At 43.1% G+C, this 17,443-nt stretch overlaps 1 protein-coding gene across 1 annotated transcript; it reads left to right on the top strand.

The window, feature by feature from the left end:
* The first annotated feature begins 15 nt into the window (after positions 1-15).
* LOC115167056 (threonine--tRNA ligase, cytoplasmic) lies at positions 16-17,377 on the top strand. Its single transcript, XM_029721097.1, has 19 exons — positions 16-377; positions 3,547-3,636; positions 3,814-4,001; positions 4,249-4,372; positions 4,470-4,594; positions 4,746-4,863; positions 5,016-5,080; positions 6,383-6,461; positions 6,567-6,713; positions 9,411-9,509; positions 9,735-9,901; positions 10,439-10,601; positions 12,420-12,557; positions 12,683-12,760; positions 12,879-12,979; positions 13,399-13,503; positions 13,688-13,760; positions 16,177-16,291; positions 16,528-17,377. Exons 1-19 carry the CDS (start codon positions 36-38, stop codon positions 16,674-16,676), a joined length of 2,466 nt encoding a protein of 821 aa, XP_029576957.1. The 5' UTR covers positions 16-35; the 3' UTR covers positions 16,677-17,377.
* The last annotated feature ends 66 nt before the right edge of the window (positions 17,378-17,443 follow it).

The following is a 17,443-nucleotide window of genomic DNA, read 5'->3' as shown; positions in this document are numbered from 1 at the left end:
TGTTGATGACCGGAAGACTCTATTCCCAGTTGCTGATGAAAGAGAATAGTAATTTAAAGATGGCGGAGCGCATGGCAGCACGTTTGACCGCGCAAGAGGAGCAAATAGAGCTCCTCACTCGGGAATTTAGCCTCCTACGAGACGGGCTAAATGGTGGATCAGAGGTCGCCAGCATTCTCGCCAGTTCTCCGGAGCTGGAGAGTTTACGGAGCGAGAATGAGAAGCTCAAATTTCGTCTCGTGCACCTCCGCCGGGGTCTCCAGGAAGAGCTCGCCCTGGAGGGACAGGGCAAGAGAGGCACAAACAAAGGCCAGGAGAAGACAGGGAAAAAACAACAACAGCAACAACCAAAGAACCGCAATTATGATAATAATAAGGTAGCTAGCTAACCACCTTAGTGCATGTCAATTTTGTGGTTGCATGTGGCCTGTAGCTTGCTGTCCTAGTCCAACCAGTAGTTGCCTAGGGAGCCTATAGTGGTTACTAGATAGTGCAGATCGGGAGTAGGCGGAGACATTATCCAGCATCTGCCAGATAATAATAATACGGTCGTCACTAGCTGCCATGGCCACAAAGTCATGATTATGTCTAAACCCCGACCATTTATACAATGTATCTAATTAAAAACGACCACCCCCTCATCACTGTCAAACGCTCCCTAAACCACTAATGCGAGCAGGCCTTTCTAATCGACCTGGCCCGGGTATCCTGGAAGGATATTGACCTAATCCCGTCAGTAGAGGATGCCTGGTCGTTCTTTAAAAGTAACTTCCTCGCCATCTTAAATAAGCATGCGCCTTTCAAAAAATGTAGAACTAAAATGTGGCTCCGTTGGTAGAGAGCATGGTGTTTGCAACGCCAGGGTTGTGGGTTCGATTCCCATGGGGATCAGTACGGAAAAATAACATTTAAAAAATGTATGAAATGTATGCATTCACTACAGTAAGTCGCTCTGGATAAGAGTGTCTGCTAAATGACTAAAATGTAGAACGAAGAACAGATATAGCCCTTGGTTCACTCCAGACCTGATTGCCCTCGACCAGCACAAAAACATCCTGTGGCAGACTGCACTAGCATCGAATAGTCCCCGCGATATGCAACATTTCAGGGAAGTCAGGAACCAACATACACAGTTAGGAAAGCAAAGGCTAGCTTTTTCAAACAGAAATTTGCATCCTGTAGCTCTAACTCCAAAAAGTTTTGGGACACTGTAAAGTACATGGAGAATAAGAGCACCTCCTCCCAGCTGCCCACTGCACTGAGGCTAGGAAACACTGTCACCACCGATAAATCCACGATAATCGAGAATTTCAATAAGCATTTCTCTACGGCTGGCCATGCTTTCCTCCTGGCTACCCAACCCCGGCCAACAGCTCCGTACCCCCCGCGGCTACTTGCCCAAGCCACCCCAGCTTCTCCTTCACCCAAATCCAGATAGCAGATGTTCTGAAAGAGCTGCAAAACCTGGACCCGTACAAATCAGCTGGGCTAGATAATCTGGACCTTCTCTTTCTAAAATTATCCACCGCCATTGTTGCAACCCCTATTACCAGTCTGTTTAACCTCTCTTTCGTATCGTCCGAGATCCCTAAAGATTGGAAAGCTGCCATCTCCCTCTTCAAAGGGGGTGACACTCTAGACCCAAACTGTTATAGACCTATATCCATCCTGTCCTGCCTTTCTAAAGTCTTCGAAAGCCAAGTTAATGAACAGATCACTGACCATTTAGAATCCCACCGTACCTTCTCCGCTGTGCAATCCGGTTTCAGAGCTGGTCACGGGTGCACCTCAGCCACGCTCAAGGTACTAAACGATATCATAACCGCCATCGATAAAAGACAGTACTGTGCAGCCGTCTTCATCGACCTGGCAAAGGCTTTTGACTCTGTCAATCACCGTATTCTTATCGGCAGACTCAACAGCCTTGGTTTCTCAAATGACTGCCTCGCCTGGTTTACCAACTACTTCTCAGATAGAGTTCAGTGTGTCAAATCGGAGGGCCTGTTGTCCGGACCTCTGGCAGTCTCTATGGGGGAACCACAGGGTTCAATTCTCGGGCCGACTCTTTTCTCTATATATCAACGATGTCGCTCTTGCTGCGGGTGATTCCTTGATCCACCTCTACGCAGACGACACCATTCTGTATACATCTGGCTCTTCTTTGGACACTGTGTTAACAAACCTCCAAACGAGCTTCTATGCCATACAACACTACTTCTGTGGCCTCCAACTGCTCTTAAATGCTAGTAAAACTAAATGCATGCTCTTCAACCGGTCGCTGCCCGCACCCGCCCGCCCGACTAGCATCACTACTCTGGACGGTTCTGACTTTGAATACGTGGACAACTACAAATACCTAGATGTCTGGTTAGACTGCAAACTCTCCTTCCAGACTCACATTAAGCATCTCCAATCCAAAATGAAATCTAGAATCGGCTTCCTATTTCGCAACAAAGCCTCCTTCACTCACGCTGCCAAGCATACCCTCGTAAAACTGACTATCCTACCGATCCTAGACTTTGGCAAACACTCTACTCAGCAAACTGGATGCAGTATCACAGTGTCATCCGTTTTGTCACCAAAGCCCCATATACCACCCACCACTGCGACCTGTATGCTCTCGTCGGCTGGCCCTCGCTACATATTCATCGCCAGACCCACTGGCTCCAGGTCACCTATAAGTCTTTGCTAGGTTAAGCTCTGCCTTATCTCAGCTCACTGGTCACCATAACAACACCTACCCATAGCACGCGCTCCAGCAGGTACATCTCACTGATCATCCCCAAAGCCAACACCTCCTTTGGCCGCCTTTCCTTCCAGTTCTCTGCTGCCAATGACTGGAACGAATTGAAAAAATCTCTGAAGTTGGAGACATATCTCCCTCACTAACTTTAAGCATCTGCTGTCAGAGCAGCTTACTGATCGCTGCAGCTGTACACAGCCCATCTGTAAATAGCCCATCCAACTACCTACCTCATCCCCATATTGTTTTTATGTACTTTTTTTGCTCTTTTGCACACCAGTATTTCTACTTGCACATCATCATCTGCACATCTATCACTCCAGTGTTCATTTGCTAAATTGTAATTGCTTCGCTACTGTGGCCTATTTATTGCCTTACCTCCTTACTCCATTTGCACACACTGTATATAGATTTTTTTCTGTTGTGTTATTGACTGTACTTTTGTTTATCCCATGTGTAACTCTGTTTTTTTGTCTCACTGCTTTGCTTTATCTTGGCCAAGTCGCAGTTGTAAATGAGAACTTGTTCTCAACTGGCCTACCTGGTTAAATTAAGGTGAAATAAAACATTTGATTTTAGACCTAACCACGCAGCCAACCTTTTGCCTAACCCTCCCCTGCCCCTGGTCTCGAAATAGGTTGATAGCTCGGTGTGTAGTCCACTGAACATGCTTATGGAACATCATATATATATATATAAGACTGTTATTTATTGTGGTTTACACTAAGTGGAATGTCAATAACAATATTTGCATGTTTTTGTTCACCTATAAACCAAACCTTTGAATTTACACCTCTGTGCAGGCAGCAACTCATGAGACCAAACCTGTTGTTGATAAGGAGAAGCCAGAGAACAAGAAGAAGAAGGCACAGGGAGGGGGTGGTGGCAGAGAGGTAATGATTAGGAATATTACCTCCCAAAGGTCTAATATCCCATACATCTATTCTAGAAGTCCCATGCATGCAATCAAGCGCTCCTTCAAAGTTGTGCAATATCCTTACCAATACCCAAATAATTCCCCCCAGTTTCTTTCCCTAAGTTCCTATAAATCACCATGTTACTCTTTCCAGCTGAAACCGTGGCCTGGCTACATCTCGGAGCGCATGCAGCTGTATGAGGAGCTGAAAAAGGAGAGTGATGCCCTGCTGGCCAGGAGAGCTGCAGACAGCCAGCCCATCACTGTGGAGCTGCCAGATGGACGCAGGATGGAGGGTCAGGCCTGGGTCACTACCCCCTACCAGCTGGCCTGTGGCATCAGGTGAGGGGTCTGGAGCTTATCTTGGAACATAATATCCCTGTCCCATATCTTTTTGTGCTGTGCAGTCAACTCCTATGGCCATTGTCATGGCAAAAACATTAATCGAAGTTGGCAGCATAGACAAATCTGGGACAAGGAGGATCATGATGTTACTGGGAGACATCAGTTGCACCCCTCTGTCTTTGCCATTGTTTGTATCAACACATGAGCACTTTGTGGTGATGGTGGTATATCGTATTTCTCTCAGTCAGGGCTTGGCTGACAATGCAGTGATTTCCCGGGTGAACGGGGACCTGTGGGACCTGGATAGACCTCTGGAGAAGAGCTGCTCACTGGAGATCCTGCGCTTTGACAATGATGATGCCCAGGCTGTGAGTATAATGTGCCCTCTGGGCTATCATACTCTCTAATCTCTATAGTCTTTGTTCTTGGAGGTAGTAACAGAGATGTTTCCGCTCCTTGTTTCAGGTGTACTGGCACTCCAGTGCTCACATCCTTGGTGAGGCCATGGAGCGTTTCTATGGAGGCTGTCTGTGTTATGGACCACCCATTGAGAATGGCTTCTACTATGACATGTTCCTCGATGGACCCCAGTAAGCATCTATCATTGTTAAGAAAAAACAGGCTTCCAGTCTCCTTTATAAAGTAATGAGCAGAAATGATACAGAGCTGGTGTGGTGAGTAGCCTATGACAGGTGTGTTGTTACTGAGGGTTCTGTTTGACCTGTGTCCTGTCCTGGCCAGGGGTGTGTCGAGTACAGAGTTTGACAACCTGGAGGCGCTGTGCAAGTCTGTGGTGAAGGAGAAACAGCCCTTCGAGAGGCTGGAGGTCAGCAAGGAGACCCTACTGAAGATGTTCAAGGTGAGAGGAGAGGATCTCTCCACCCTCTGGTGAAAGATTGTAGCTCGATTCTATAATGTTTTATAGATGTTTCTTGTTCATTTGGGTTGTGAGTAGATCAGCAGCAATTGGTATTTATTTTTTCCCCAATCTGTTTGCCTACATATTTTCAGTACAACAAATTCAAGTGTCGCATTCTGAATGAGAAAGTCACCACACCCACTACAACAGTCTACAGGTAAGCAGCTCTTGATGTTTAGTTGTAAATCACAGAATATTATTTGGTGTACAGCAACTATTCAGAAGACTGGTTTAACATGTTGGTGAATTTGAAGAACAGAAATAGGACTGCACTCCAGTAAATGAACTTAAATTGACATTTTTATCGCTGCACAAACATTTCGGGTATGAGCCCTTCAGCGTGCAAGGCAATAGCAATCATTGTCACACCAACAAGACTACACAGGTGGGCATAATTATAAATTCAGCCATTATTGGCCCAATCAAGAGATCTCAGCAGAGGGAGCTTTGGGGGAACCGTGACGATCAAATATAGATCTATAGACACACAATACAAATACATGATGTCATTACCTAAATATTTGGCATATTTATAACCTACTACAAAAAAAACAAGAAAAAGCCTCATTAAGGCCTGCTGGGGCAAGAGTGGCCTAGCGGTCTATCCAATATGTGTCTCATTGGGGAGGTAATTGATCCCTATCTCCTCCCCTATGTGGTGCTTTCACCAATTCAATGCCCATATAACGTAAGGCACTTAGGTCATGATTATGGCTGTTGAAATTTCTGGCAACAAGTAATTATTTTTCCATCATGGTTTCGAATGGAGCTCTTATGCTCACATATCCTTGTCTTAAGTTCATGTTTGGTCTTCCCCACAACATTAAAGTTACAGGAACACACTTAAGTAGATATACAACATATTTTGTGTTACATGTTATTCTACCTCAAACCTTTATCCTCCCTCTCGAATGGGGATGGATAAGAGAGTTCCCTCTGATCATGGCATAACAGTGGACAGTTGTGACAAGGAAACTGCCATCGGGAATGATGAAATGCAATGCTTTTTTTATTAGGCAAATCTGACCGTACTAAACAATCCATTTAAATTTGAGTGTCTCTTACAGCAAGAACTCGGGAGGAATTCAAACGCTTTGCCAAAGCTGGTGTCACTGTGTAATATGTGCCAATGTCTATTAACCACTTCCTTAATCGACCTTGAAATGGGACTGAAGGTGAACACAAAAGCTAAGAGGGAGGAGAGAGATTCCTTTGACGTGGTTGCAATAATGCATTCCACTCAGCTTGTCTTACTCTCTTAAGGGAACTGTCCAATAATTCTTCTTTATACCCCTCTTGTTTTGAATCATTCACATAAATCTTTGGAATGTACATCAAATTCTAAATCGAAAGATTGCGAAGGATTAGGCTTTCATATATTATGGTAAACAATTTTTTAATGAATTTGAAGACCCTCACTGGTCCATGCCCTGCTAAAATGAGTTATCTACTGTTTTAGATGTGGGCCTCTGATTGACCTGTGTCGTGGGCCCCATGTAAGACACACAGGAAAGATTAAAGCCTTGAAGATCTACAAGGTATGTGACGTGACGCACACACAGACTGCAATATCCAATCATTTCTTAAGCTGAAAAACAGTGTCACAGTATCTCCTCTCCGCTCCTTTCCTGTAATATTGACAGAACTCTTCTACGTACTGGGAGGGCCGTTCGGACATGGAGACCCTGCAGCGTATCTACGGCATCTCCTTCCCAGACTCCAAGATGCTGAAGGAGTGGGAATGCTTTCAGGAAGAGGCTAGGAACAGAGACCATCGGAAGATTGGAAAGGTCAGTCCTCACTGTGGGGTGGTCACTTTGGGAGTTGACCGAGGAAGACTATTTAGTTGGTTTTGGTTTCTTAACACAGCCATTGAAAGAGACCCTCAATTAATATAATGATATATGTTCATATATACTGAACACAAATATAAATGCAACATGTAACAATTTCAAAGTTTTTGTTGAATTACATTTCATATAAGGAAATCGGTCAATTGAAATAAATGAATTATGCCCTAATCTATTAATTTCACGACTGGGCAGGGGCGCAGCCATGGGTGGGCCTGGGAGGGCAGAGGTCCACGCACTGGGGAGCCAGGCCCAGTGCGTGAACCTTTTTTTTCCCCCACAAAAGGGCTTCATTACAGACATACTTTTTGGGGATCTTTTATTTCAACTCATGAAACATGGGACCAGCGCTTCACATGTTGCGTTTTATATTTTTGTTCCGTGTAATTTAGCAGTCACTTTTATCCAAAGTGAGTTACAGAACTGCCAGCATTGAAAGTGACAAATCACTCTAATTTACTCTGTATTTTACAAACAGACCTGAAGGCGCCAGCAAGCTTCAGTTCGCCTGGTAGCTAGACCTTCGCTTGGAAAACGAGAAAAAAGTAGAAATAAACTCAGCAAAAAAAGAAACGTCCTCTCACTGTCAACTGCGTATATTTTCAGCAAACTTAACATGTGTAAATATTTGTATGAACATAAGATTCAACAACTGAGACATAAACTGAACAAGTTCCACAGACATGTGACTAACAGAAATGGAATATTAACCGAAATGGAATAATATGTCCCTGAACAAAGGGGGGGGGTCAAAATCAAAAGTCAGTCAGTATCTGGTGTGGCCACCAGCTGCATTAAGTACTGCAGTGCATCTTCTCCTCATGGACTGCACCAGATTTGCCAGTTCTTGCTGTGAGATGTTACCCCACTCTTCCACCAAGGCACCTGCAAGTTCCCGGACATTTCTGGGGGGAATGGCCCTAGCCCTCACCTTCTGATCCAACAGGTCCCAGACGTGCTCAATGGGATTGAGATCCGGGCTCTTCACTGGCCATGGCAGAACACTGACATTCCTGTCTTGCAGGAAATCACGCACAGAACGAGCAGTATGGCTGGTGGCATTGTCATGCTGGAGGGTCATGCCAGGATGAGCCTGCAGGAAGGGTACCACATGATGTCTTCCCTGTAACGCACAGCGTTGAGATTGCCTGCAATGACAACAAGATCAGTCCGATGATGCTGTGACACACCGCCCCAGACCATGACGGACCCTCCACCTCCAAATCGATCCCGCTCCAGAGTACAGGCCTTGGTGTAACGCTCATTCCTTCGACGATTAAGGCGAATCCGACCATCACCCCTGGTGAGACAAAACCGCGACTCGTCAGTGGAGAGCACTTTTTGCCAGTCCTGTCGGGTCCAGCGGCGGTGGGTTTGTGCCCATAGGCGACGTTGTTAGGCGTCTCACAGTACGGACATTGCAATTTATTTCCCTGGCCACATCTGCAGTCCTCATGCCTCCTTCCAGCATGCCTAAGGCATGTTCACGCAGATAAGCAGGGACCCTGGGCATTAGTTATGAAAACTTTAGTGTCTTAAGTTTTCATAACTGTGACCTTAATTGCCTACTGTCTGTAAGCTGTTAGTGTCTTAACGACCGTTCCACAGGTTCATGTTCATTAATTGTTTATGGTTCATTGAACAAGCATAGGAAACAGTGTTTAAACCCTTTACAATGAAGTTATTTGAATTTTTACGAATTATCTTTGAAAGACAGGGTCCTGAAAAAGAGACGTTTCTTTTTTTGTTGAGTTTAGTACGGTTTGGCCATTTTGAGACTCCGTGGCCAGTATACACTTCCTCAAAATAGAAAACTCAAGAAATCTCTTATTCATTTTTACGTTTTTTGCTGAGGAGATCTTAGTCGTGCAATTTTACATCTAACTTAGATGCTTGGTGCAGTAGTTCCAATGAAAAAATGTGCATGAAAATGAGTCGTCTCTAGTTGAATGACAAAGAATTTATTGAAGAATCCCTAAAGTTGACCACTCATGGACGAAGGGGCATATACTTCGGCTTCCGAAGTTCGGCTGGCCTCCAAAAAAAAATGTGCCCAAACAGCCGGAAAAAACCCTTACCGAAGTCCAAAACGAAGAAAACATGATAATGTCTTCATAATATATGCATGAACTTTCGACTACGAAGAATGCGGACGCTTTAAGCACTGCATGCTTACTGTTGTTGCTTGGTTGTTCCTGTGTGTCTAACTGCATGATGTATCAGTGAGTCATACTATGTGAGCTCCAGCTGGTCCTCAGACAGGCTTGATCTATCCTCCCTGCGGGAGACACAGATGGCAGCAGCCCCACGGCCCAGCCACAACTGATTACAACACAACACTGATCTTTATATTAAACCATGGACTCGCTGCTGCTTTTATTTTCATTTTTGTTATCCAGGGGGACAAAGTCTAAAGTAATTTTTAAACATGTTACTCCTATGATGGTGTGATCTTTTTCATTTAGAAGTTGAAGGTTTAGAAGTAGAGGACATGTCTGTGGGTGTCATTCATGGACAGATTTGCTGTCGTTTGATTTAACTTGTTCCCCACAGAGAGGAGGAGCTGCCTCACTCTCTGTAACTGTCAATCTGTGAAGTCTTTAAGCTTCCTCTCTGTTTGTTTCTACTGTACAACAGGAACAGGAACTGTTTTTTTTCCATGACCTGAGCCCTGGCAGCTGCTTCTTCCTCCCGCGTGGAGCCTACCTGTACAACACACTCACTGACTTCATCAGGGTAAGACGAGACCAACCAGCCTCAACCACCTACACCTGATCGCATCCAAAAGGCAGAGAAGCAATCTGTCCATCTTCTGCCAAGATACAACAATACCCACCTGTAGAATTCCCAATTACAGCATGTTCATGGACTACTTTGGTGCTTTATTACCATAGTAACTGAAAGGATGCTGAAGTTAAGTACCACTCAGTCCTGCTGTGATCTGGTGAATGTACTTTGCAGGAGGAATACTGTAGAAGAGGTTTCCAGGAGGTGGCCTCTCCTAACATCTATAACAGTAAGCTGTGGGAGACTTCTGGCCACTGGCAGCACTACAGCGACAACATGTTCTCCTTCCCAGTGGAGCAGGACGTCTTTGCACTGAAGCCCATGAACTGTCCTGGACACTGGTAGGTACATTGGTTTGTTATTGGGCCGATTTCCCGGACTAAAAACCAACTCCGTGGCCTTGTAGTTAGTGTCCATCGCTCTGAGGTTGGGAGTTTAATCCCCGGCTGAGTTATACCAAAAGTGGTAAAACTGGGACCCAATGTGCTTGGAACTCAGCATTAGGAGATAGATTCGGGGTAAGGCCCTGCAATAGACTAGCGTCCTCTACAGGGGGTGTACTTCTATATCAAGCTGCCTCACGCTGCAGAAACAGCAGATGCAAGGCTACTTGATTACTTACTAGACTAAAAACCATGCTCAATGGAGAATAGCCACTGAAATAACTTTACTCCAAGACCAGGCTTAACCTTTGTCTGGGAAACTGGCCTTCCCTATATGTTATTGGTTAATATGAAGGTATGATGGCTTATAAGGAAGGTACTTTCAAAGCATTTATGTAACCTTAACTACTCCCATTGCTTCAAATGCATATCTTCTCATCCATCACCCTCTTTTTCCGTCCACCTTCTCCTGGATCCTCCCATTCTCTTCCTCAGTCTGATGTTCAGCCACAGACCTCGGTCGTGGAGGGAGCTGCCTCTGAGACTGGCTGATTTCGGGGTGCTCCATAGGAATGAGCTGTCAGGGACACTGACCGGCCTTACGAGGGTGCGCCGCTTCCAACAGGATGACGCTCACATCTTCTGCACCATGGAACAGGTACAGTTGAAGTCGGAGGTTTACATACACCTTAGCCAAATACATTTAAACTCAGTTTTCACAATTCCTGACATTTAATCCTAGTAAAAATTCCCTGTCTTAGGTCAGTTAGGATCACCACTTTATTTTAAGAGTGTGAAATGTCAGAATAATAGTAGAGAATTATTTATTTCAGCTTTTATTTCTTTCATCACATTCCCAGTGGGTCAGAAGTTTACATACACTCAATTAGTATTTGGTAGCATTGCCTTTAAATAGTTTAACTTGGGTCAAATGTTTCGGGTAGCCTTCCACAATAAATTGGGAGGATTTTGGCCCATTCCTCCTGCCAGAGCTGGTGTAACTGAGTCAGGTTTGTAGGCCTCCTTGCTCGTACACGTTTTTTCAGTTCTGCCCACAACTTTTCTATAGGATTGAGGTCAGGGCTTTGTGATGGCCACTCCCAATATCTTGACTTTGTTGTCCTTAAGCCATTTTGCCACAACTTTGGAAGTATGCATGGGGTCATTGTCCATTTGGAAGACCTATTTGTGATCAAGCTTTAACTTCCTGACTGATGTCTTGAGAGGTTGCTTCAATATATATACATAATTGTCCTTCCTCATGATGCCATCTATTTTGTGAAGTGCACCAGTCCCTCCTGCAGCAAAGCACCCCCACAACATGATGCTGCCATCCCTGTGCTTCACGGTTGGGATGGTGTTCTTCGGCTTGCAAGCCTTCCCCTTTTTCGATGGTCATTATGGCCAAACAGTTCTATTTTTGTTTCATCAGACCAGAGGACATTTCCCCAAAAAGTACCATCTTTGTCCCCATGTGCAGTTGCAAACCGTAGTCTGGCTTTTTTATGGAGGTTTTGGAGCAGTGGCTTCTTCCTTGCTGAGCGGCCTTTCAGGTTATGTCGATATAGGACTTGTTTTACTGTGGATATAGATACTTTTGTACCTGTTTCCTCCAGCATCTTCACAAGGTCCTTTGCTGTTGTTCTGGGATTGATTTGCACTTTTCTCACCAAAGTACGTTAATCTCTAGGAGACAGAACGCGCCCTTCCTGAGCGGTATGGCGGCTGCGTGGTCCCATGGTGTTTATACTTGCGTACTATTGTTTGTACAGATGAATGTGGTACCTTCAGGCATTTGGAAATTGATTCCAAGGATGAACCAGACTTGTGGAGGTCTACAATTGTTTTTCTGAGGTCTTGGCTGATTTCTTTTGATTTTCCCATGATGTCAAGCAAAGAGGCGCTGAGTTTGAAGGTAGGCCTTGAAATACATCCACATGGACACCTCCAATTGACTCAAATTATGTCAATTAGCCTATCAGAAGCTTCTAAAGCCATGACATCATTTTCTGTAATTTTCCAAGCTGTTTAAAGGCAAAGTCAACTTAGTGTATGTAAACTTCTGACCTACTGGAATTGTGATACAGTGAATAATCTGTCTGTAAACAGTAGTTGGAAAAATTACTTGTTTCATGCACAAAGTAGATGTCCTAACCGACTTGCTAAAACTATAGTTAGTCAACAAGAAATTTGTGGAGTGGTTGAAAAATGAGTTTTAATAACTCCAACCTAAGTGTATATAAACTTCCGACTTCAACTGTAGGTGACCAGACCAGCTATGGCTATTGAAGAGGAACATATTATTAAAGTAGCTAGGTACCAGGGTTGGGGTCAACTTCAAATCAGGAAGTAAATGGACATTTCTGTTCCAATTTTCCTAATTTCTTCATGAAATGGAATTGACCCCAACCCTGCTGGGTACTTAACCTCCTCGCCATTCAGATGACCCTCTGTATTCCCTTTCTCTCATTTGCAGATTGAGTCTGAGATGAAGGGCTGTCTGGACTTCCTCCGCTGTGTCTATGACGTCTTTGGCTTCTCTTTCCAGCTGCACCTTTCAACCCGTCCAGAGAAGTACCTAGGAGATATCGCTATCTGGAACCAGGCTGAGAAGGTGGAATTAAACATGCGTGTCCATGAAATATTCCTGAAATGTTGCATAAAGAAACATAATTTAAAGAAAGAATGACCCAGGATGTATTTTGAAATGTATGTTAATTGATTCCCTCTGTTTAAAAGCAACTGGAGAACAGCCTGAATGAGTTTGGGGAACCATGGAAACTAAACCCCGGAGACGGTGCTTTCTATGGACCCAAGGTTTGTATTAAAGCAGCTGATATTTCCTTGCTGTATATTTTATTCACCCCTTCAATTAAATAAGGTCTAAAACTCTCAGGAAGGAAAACCATGTAATACTTTTGTTGTGCCATTTCAGATTGACATTAAGATCAAAGATGCTATTGGTCGGTATCATCAATGTGCAACCATTCAGCTGGACTTCCAGCTTCCCATCCGCTTTAACCTGACCTTTGTGGGGTGAGTGAGTCACCTAATCAAACTAGTCGTGATACAATGCTGAGTCTGTATCCTGTTATAGGAAGCAAGATTAGTCATCCTTCAGTATGAGTTCTCACCTGAACACTGTGTACTAGAAAGTGGACTTAAAAGTCCTTTAAATAATTGGATTTAAAGTTGGTTTTTTAATGAGGTAGAAAACATTATGAAGCTCTATAAACAACTGTATAAATTATGTTCAAAAAGGTTAAAAAAATTGTTTTATCTCGATGAGGTTAGTCTCATCGAGATACATTTTTTTTTTTTTTACCTTTTTGAACATAATTTATACAGTTGTTTATAGAGCTAAAGGTAGAATAAATAATGGTTAAATACGTAGTTGTCATCGAGCATAACGTGGTGCTGTGACTGATATTGATGTTGAACCCTGTGACATGCAGGAAGGACGGGGATGACAAAGCGAGGCCGGTCATCATCCACCGGGCCATTCTGGGCTCTGTGGAGAGGATGATAGCCATCCTCACTGAGAACTACGCTGGGAAATGGTGAGTAGCAAAGAGGACCAATTAATTTGTTGTGTTACATAAGATGCAATCATAGACTGGAAAATCAGTCATGTATAAAGATGTTTTTTCTGCTCTTAAATGTCTTAATTATGTCTGTGTGTGTGTGTGGATATATAGTGTTTTGATTTGCTACTTATCCAGCCATATTGTGTTTCTTCTCCAGGCCCCTGTGGCTGTCCCCACGTCAGGTGATGTTTGTGCCTGTCAACCCTACCTGTGAAGAATATGCCAAGAGGGTAACCCGAGCCTTCTATTTCCCAAACTTGTCTTCCATTCATATTTCTACAGTTTATGATCAGGGCCGGATTAAGAAATCATAGGCCCTCCCCCCTTCCCGGCACACCACTTTCCGTAAACAAATCTGTGTACCAAGATGCAAATTCAATGGGTGGTAAATTTACTGTTGATGAAAAAGCCATAATAACATTTGTCATGTGGCATAGGCTACAGTTGAGCAGAGGCATTTTTAGGATTTCCACACACAGTGAATTTGTTTTTATCAGGGTCCGAAAAAAAATCTGCCTTTTACATGACAGAAGACATAAGCTGAATCTTTTTAAATACCACACAAATGACCAAAATGAGTGGCTACTCTGATTGACAAACTGAGATCAATCTGGTCTTGAATTCAAACAAACAATAACCCAGGCCAATGAAGCGACACACAGATTGTACAATATTAGGAGGAAATATATATACATACATACAGTATATATAATAGGCTACAGTCGACTACTGGCACAAGGACTCAACTAATGAAGATTAAACCATAAACTACTCACGGTGATAGGCTATTGCCACGACGAGCACATCGGCTATCTCAAGATAAGCTACTTTTAAAAATATTGGTGCTGTTCGCTAAAAATTAGGAGTTGTTGAGAACAATTTCTTTCTATTGGTTCTACAGACAGATTAGTTTTCAATTTTCAGCAGTAGGCAAACTGTACGTTTTTCCTGCAATTGTATTTTGAAATTTGCAAAAGGCAAACCGACAACTGCAACCAACCATAGAATATAATCCATAGATGGCAGTTCCCATTAGTCAGGACTGGCAGCCATTGCTAGCGTACCCATGAGTTTAACAGTCAAATTGCCAGGGTAAGAGGTTACAAACCCCTTCTATGGATTATATGTCTATGGCTACAATGCGAAAAGCTGTAAATTTGGTGTGCATGCTGCCCAAACTGCAGCCTTCCTGACTGTAGGCACACCGGTAAATGCCAAAATAAAGGAAACACTTGAGTAAATGAGAGATACATAGTATATGTTATGGTGTGGGGTGCAGTTTCTTGGCATGGTTTAGGTCCACTTGTTAAATCTATGCCAAGGCGCATTGTAGCTGTTCTGTCAGCTTGTGGTGGCCCAACACACTTTTAAGTCACTTTATGTTGGTGTTTCCTTGATTTTGGCAGACACCTGTATGTACATGTGATAAAAATAAATCCAGTTATTTTTTTTATTAACTATTGATCCTCTATGGCTAAATTATGCTCTGTGGTGTATTTTTAAACATTGAGAGCTTCTCCTGTGGTGGATACAAAAATTACATACACTGAACAAAAATATAAACTCAACTATTTAAAATATTTTACTGAATAACAGATCATATGAAGTAAGGAAATCAGTAAATTCAAATGAATTCATTAGGCCATAATCTATGGATTTCACATGACTGGGAATACATATATACATCTGTGGGTCACAGATGGCTTTAAAAAAAATTAAAATAGGGGTGTAGATCAGAACCACAATTTGCCTCATCCAGTGCGACACATCTCCGCATAATCAGGCTGTTGATTGTGGCCTGTGGAATGTTGTCCCAATCCTCTCCAATGGATGTGTGAAGTTGCTGGATATTGGCAGGAACTGGAACACACTGTTGTACATGTCGGTCCAGAGCATCCCAAACATGCTCAATGGGTGAGTATGCAGGCCATGGAAGGCCTTTTATTGTCCCAGCACAAGGTGCACCTGCGTAATGATCATGCTGTTTAATCAGCTTCTGTCAGGTGGATCAATTATCTTGGCAAAGGAGAAATGCTCACTAACAGGGACGTAACAAATTTGTGCACAAAATTTGAGAGATATATGCTTTTTGTGTGTATGGAAAATTTCTTTGATCTTTTATTTCAGCTCATGAAACATGGGACCAACACTTTATATGTTGTGTTTATATTTTTGTTCAGAGTAATATTATTTCTTTTTTTGTCTCTTACGGGCTTGGGTCCAGCCCCTGACTCACACAATTGACCAGTCACATTTATTTATTTATGCAGTTACCCAATAAAGGCAGGGTCCCCCAGTTACCCACATGGGCCCCTTACCAACTCTCCTCCCCCATCTGATGATTAGCAGAGCGGCAGCAGCAGCAGGCTGTCAACACTCATTGAGAGCGGGCTGATGAGTCCTATTGTGGCATAACATTTCTTTATTGATATACTACATGTATAATATGTATTGTATTTTTGTTTTTTGTAAAAAAAAAAATCTATATATTTGCCTCCTCTTGGGTTCCCCATGGGCCTGCTGCACATTCATCATTCCGTTCATAATGATATTAACATATGTCTGTTGGCAGTTCCATTTTATCAGTTCATCTTCTAGTCATTTTTTATGAATTTGTATTTACTGAGTGGTTATTCTGTCCTTCAGATGTGTAAACAGTTTGTGGAGGCCGGATTCATGGCAGATGCTGATCTCGACTCCAGTTGCCTCCTAAACAAGAAGATCCGCAACGCCCAGTTAGCCCAGTACAACTTCATCCTGGGTAAGACGGATTACTATAGTAGATGTTTTATTTTTTAGCCATTCATATATTCATGACTTTACCACCTCAATGTTTGCTAGTATCGAATTCTCTCAGCTGCCAAAAACATGATTGTACTCATCACTACGGAAATATTGTTGTTGAAAATGTGAATGTGTTAGGGCAGCTGTGTGTGTGTGTGTTGTGATTTGGCAGTGTGGGGACTGTGAGCTGCTTTGTGCTTTGTGTCTTGGCAGTGGTCGGTGAGAAAGAGAAGCTGACTAACAGCGTGAACGTACGTACGAGGGACAACAAGGTTCATGGAGAACTGTCTGTCTCTGAGGTGCTGGCTCGCCTGACCCTGTTGAAAGAGTCACGCTGCCGGAATGCTGAGGAGGAGTTCTGAGGAGAGATAGGGTGACCATATGGTTCCCAGAAGACAATGTTTTATGCCAGATAGTTTTCTCTGTCACAATAAAAGAACAAAAGGGACATTTTATGTGAACGCAAGAGGTCTGTGTGGAAAGGATAGACATGGAAAGGGGTAGATTAAATGTATTGACGTTTGAAAAAAATATAATTTTCTAATCAACTGACAGACCCTTTCTGTATTTGGAGTAGTTGAATATGTATGTTTCTTTGATTTATCTAATCAATTTGAAAGAATTGTGTCAGGAAGTGAGAAACAATATTGGTGGTGATGTATTTGGTACAGTAGTGCAGGGTTTCTTCAAACTAGGTCCTAGCCCTCCCCCTAGCACCACAGCTGATTCAAATAATCAAAGCTTTTTGATAAGTTGGTTATTTGAATCAGCTGTGTAGTGCTAAGGAAAAAAACAACGTGCACCCATGGGGGGCCCCAGCACCGAGTTTGGGAAACCCTGCAGTAGTGTATGAAAGTCCATGCAAGAACAGTTTTTTACACTAATCTGAAGGATAGAATGTGGATGAAGGAAGAGAATATGAAGGAAGAGAATATGTCATGAGAATATTATTTATTGGGTTGAGGTTAAGCCAAATAAAACACTTTTGGGAAATATTAAATAAAATCATGAAGTAGCTCTGTCCTCTTGTTGGATTGTATCTTGGAATAAAATATTGCCTCAACGTTTTGCCTCCCCTTTTGTCTTATTTTTCATTGGAGATGAAAGTAACTTTTATCATTTTTCATCT

Source organism: Salmo trutta, chromosome 29, assembly GCF_901001165.1.
Source record: "Salmo trutta chromosome 29, fSalTru1.1, whole genome shotgun sequence".
NCBI classification, from domain to species: Eukaryota; Metazoa; Chordata; class Actinopteri; order Salmoniformes; family Salmonidae; genus Salmo; species Salmo trutta.
Note: the sequence above shows the minus strand (reverse complement) of the source record. Positions and strands in the feature narration are given on the sequence as shown.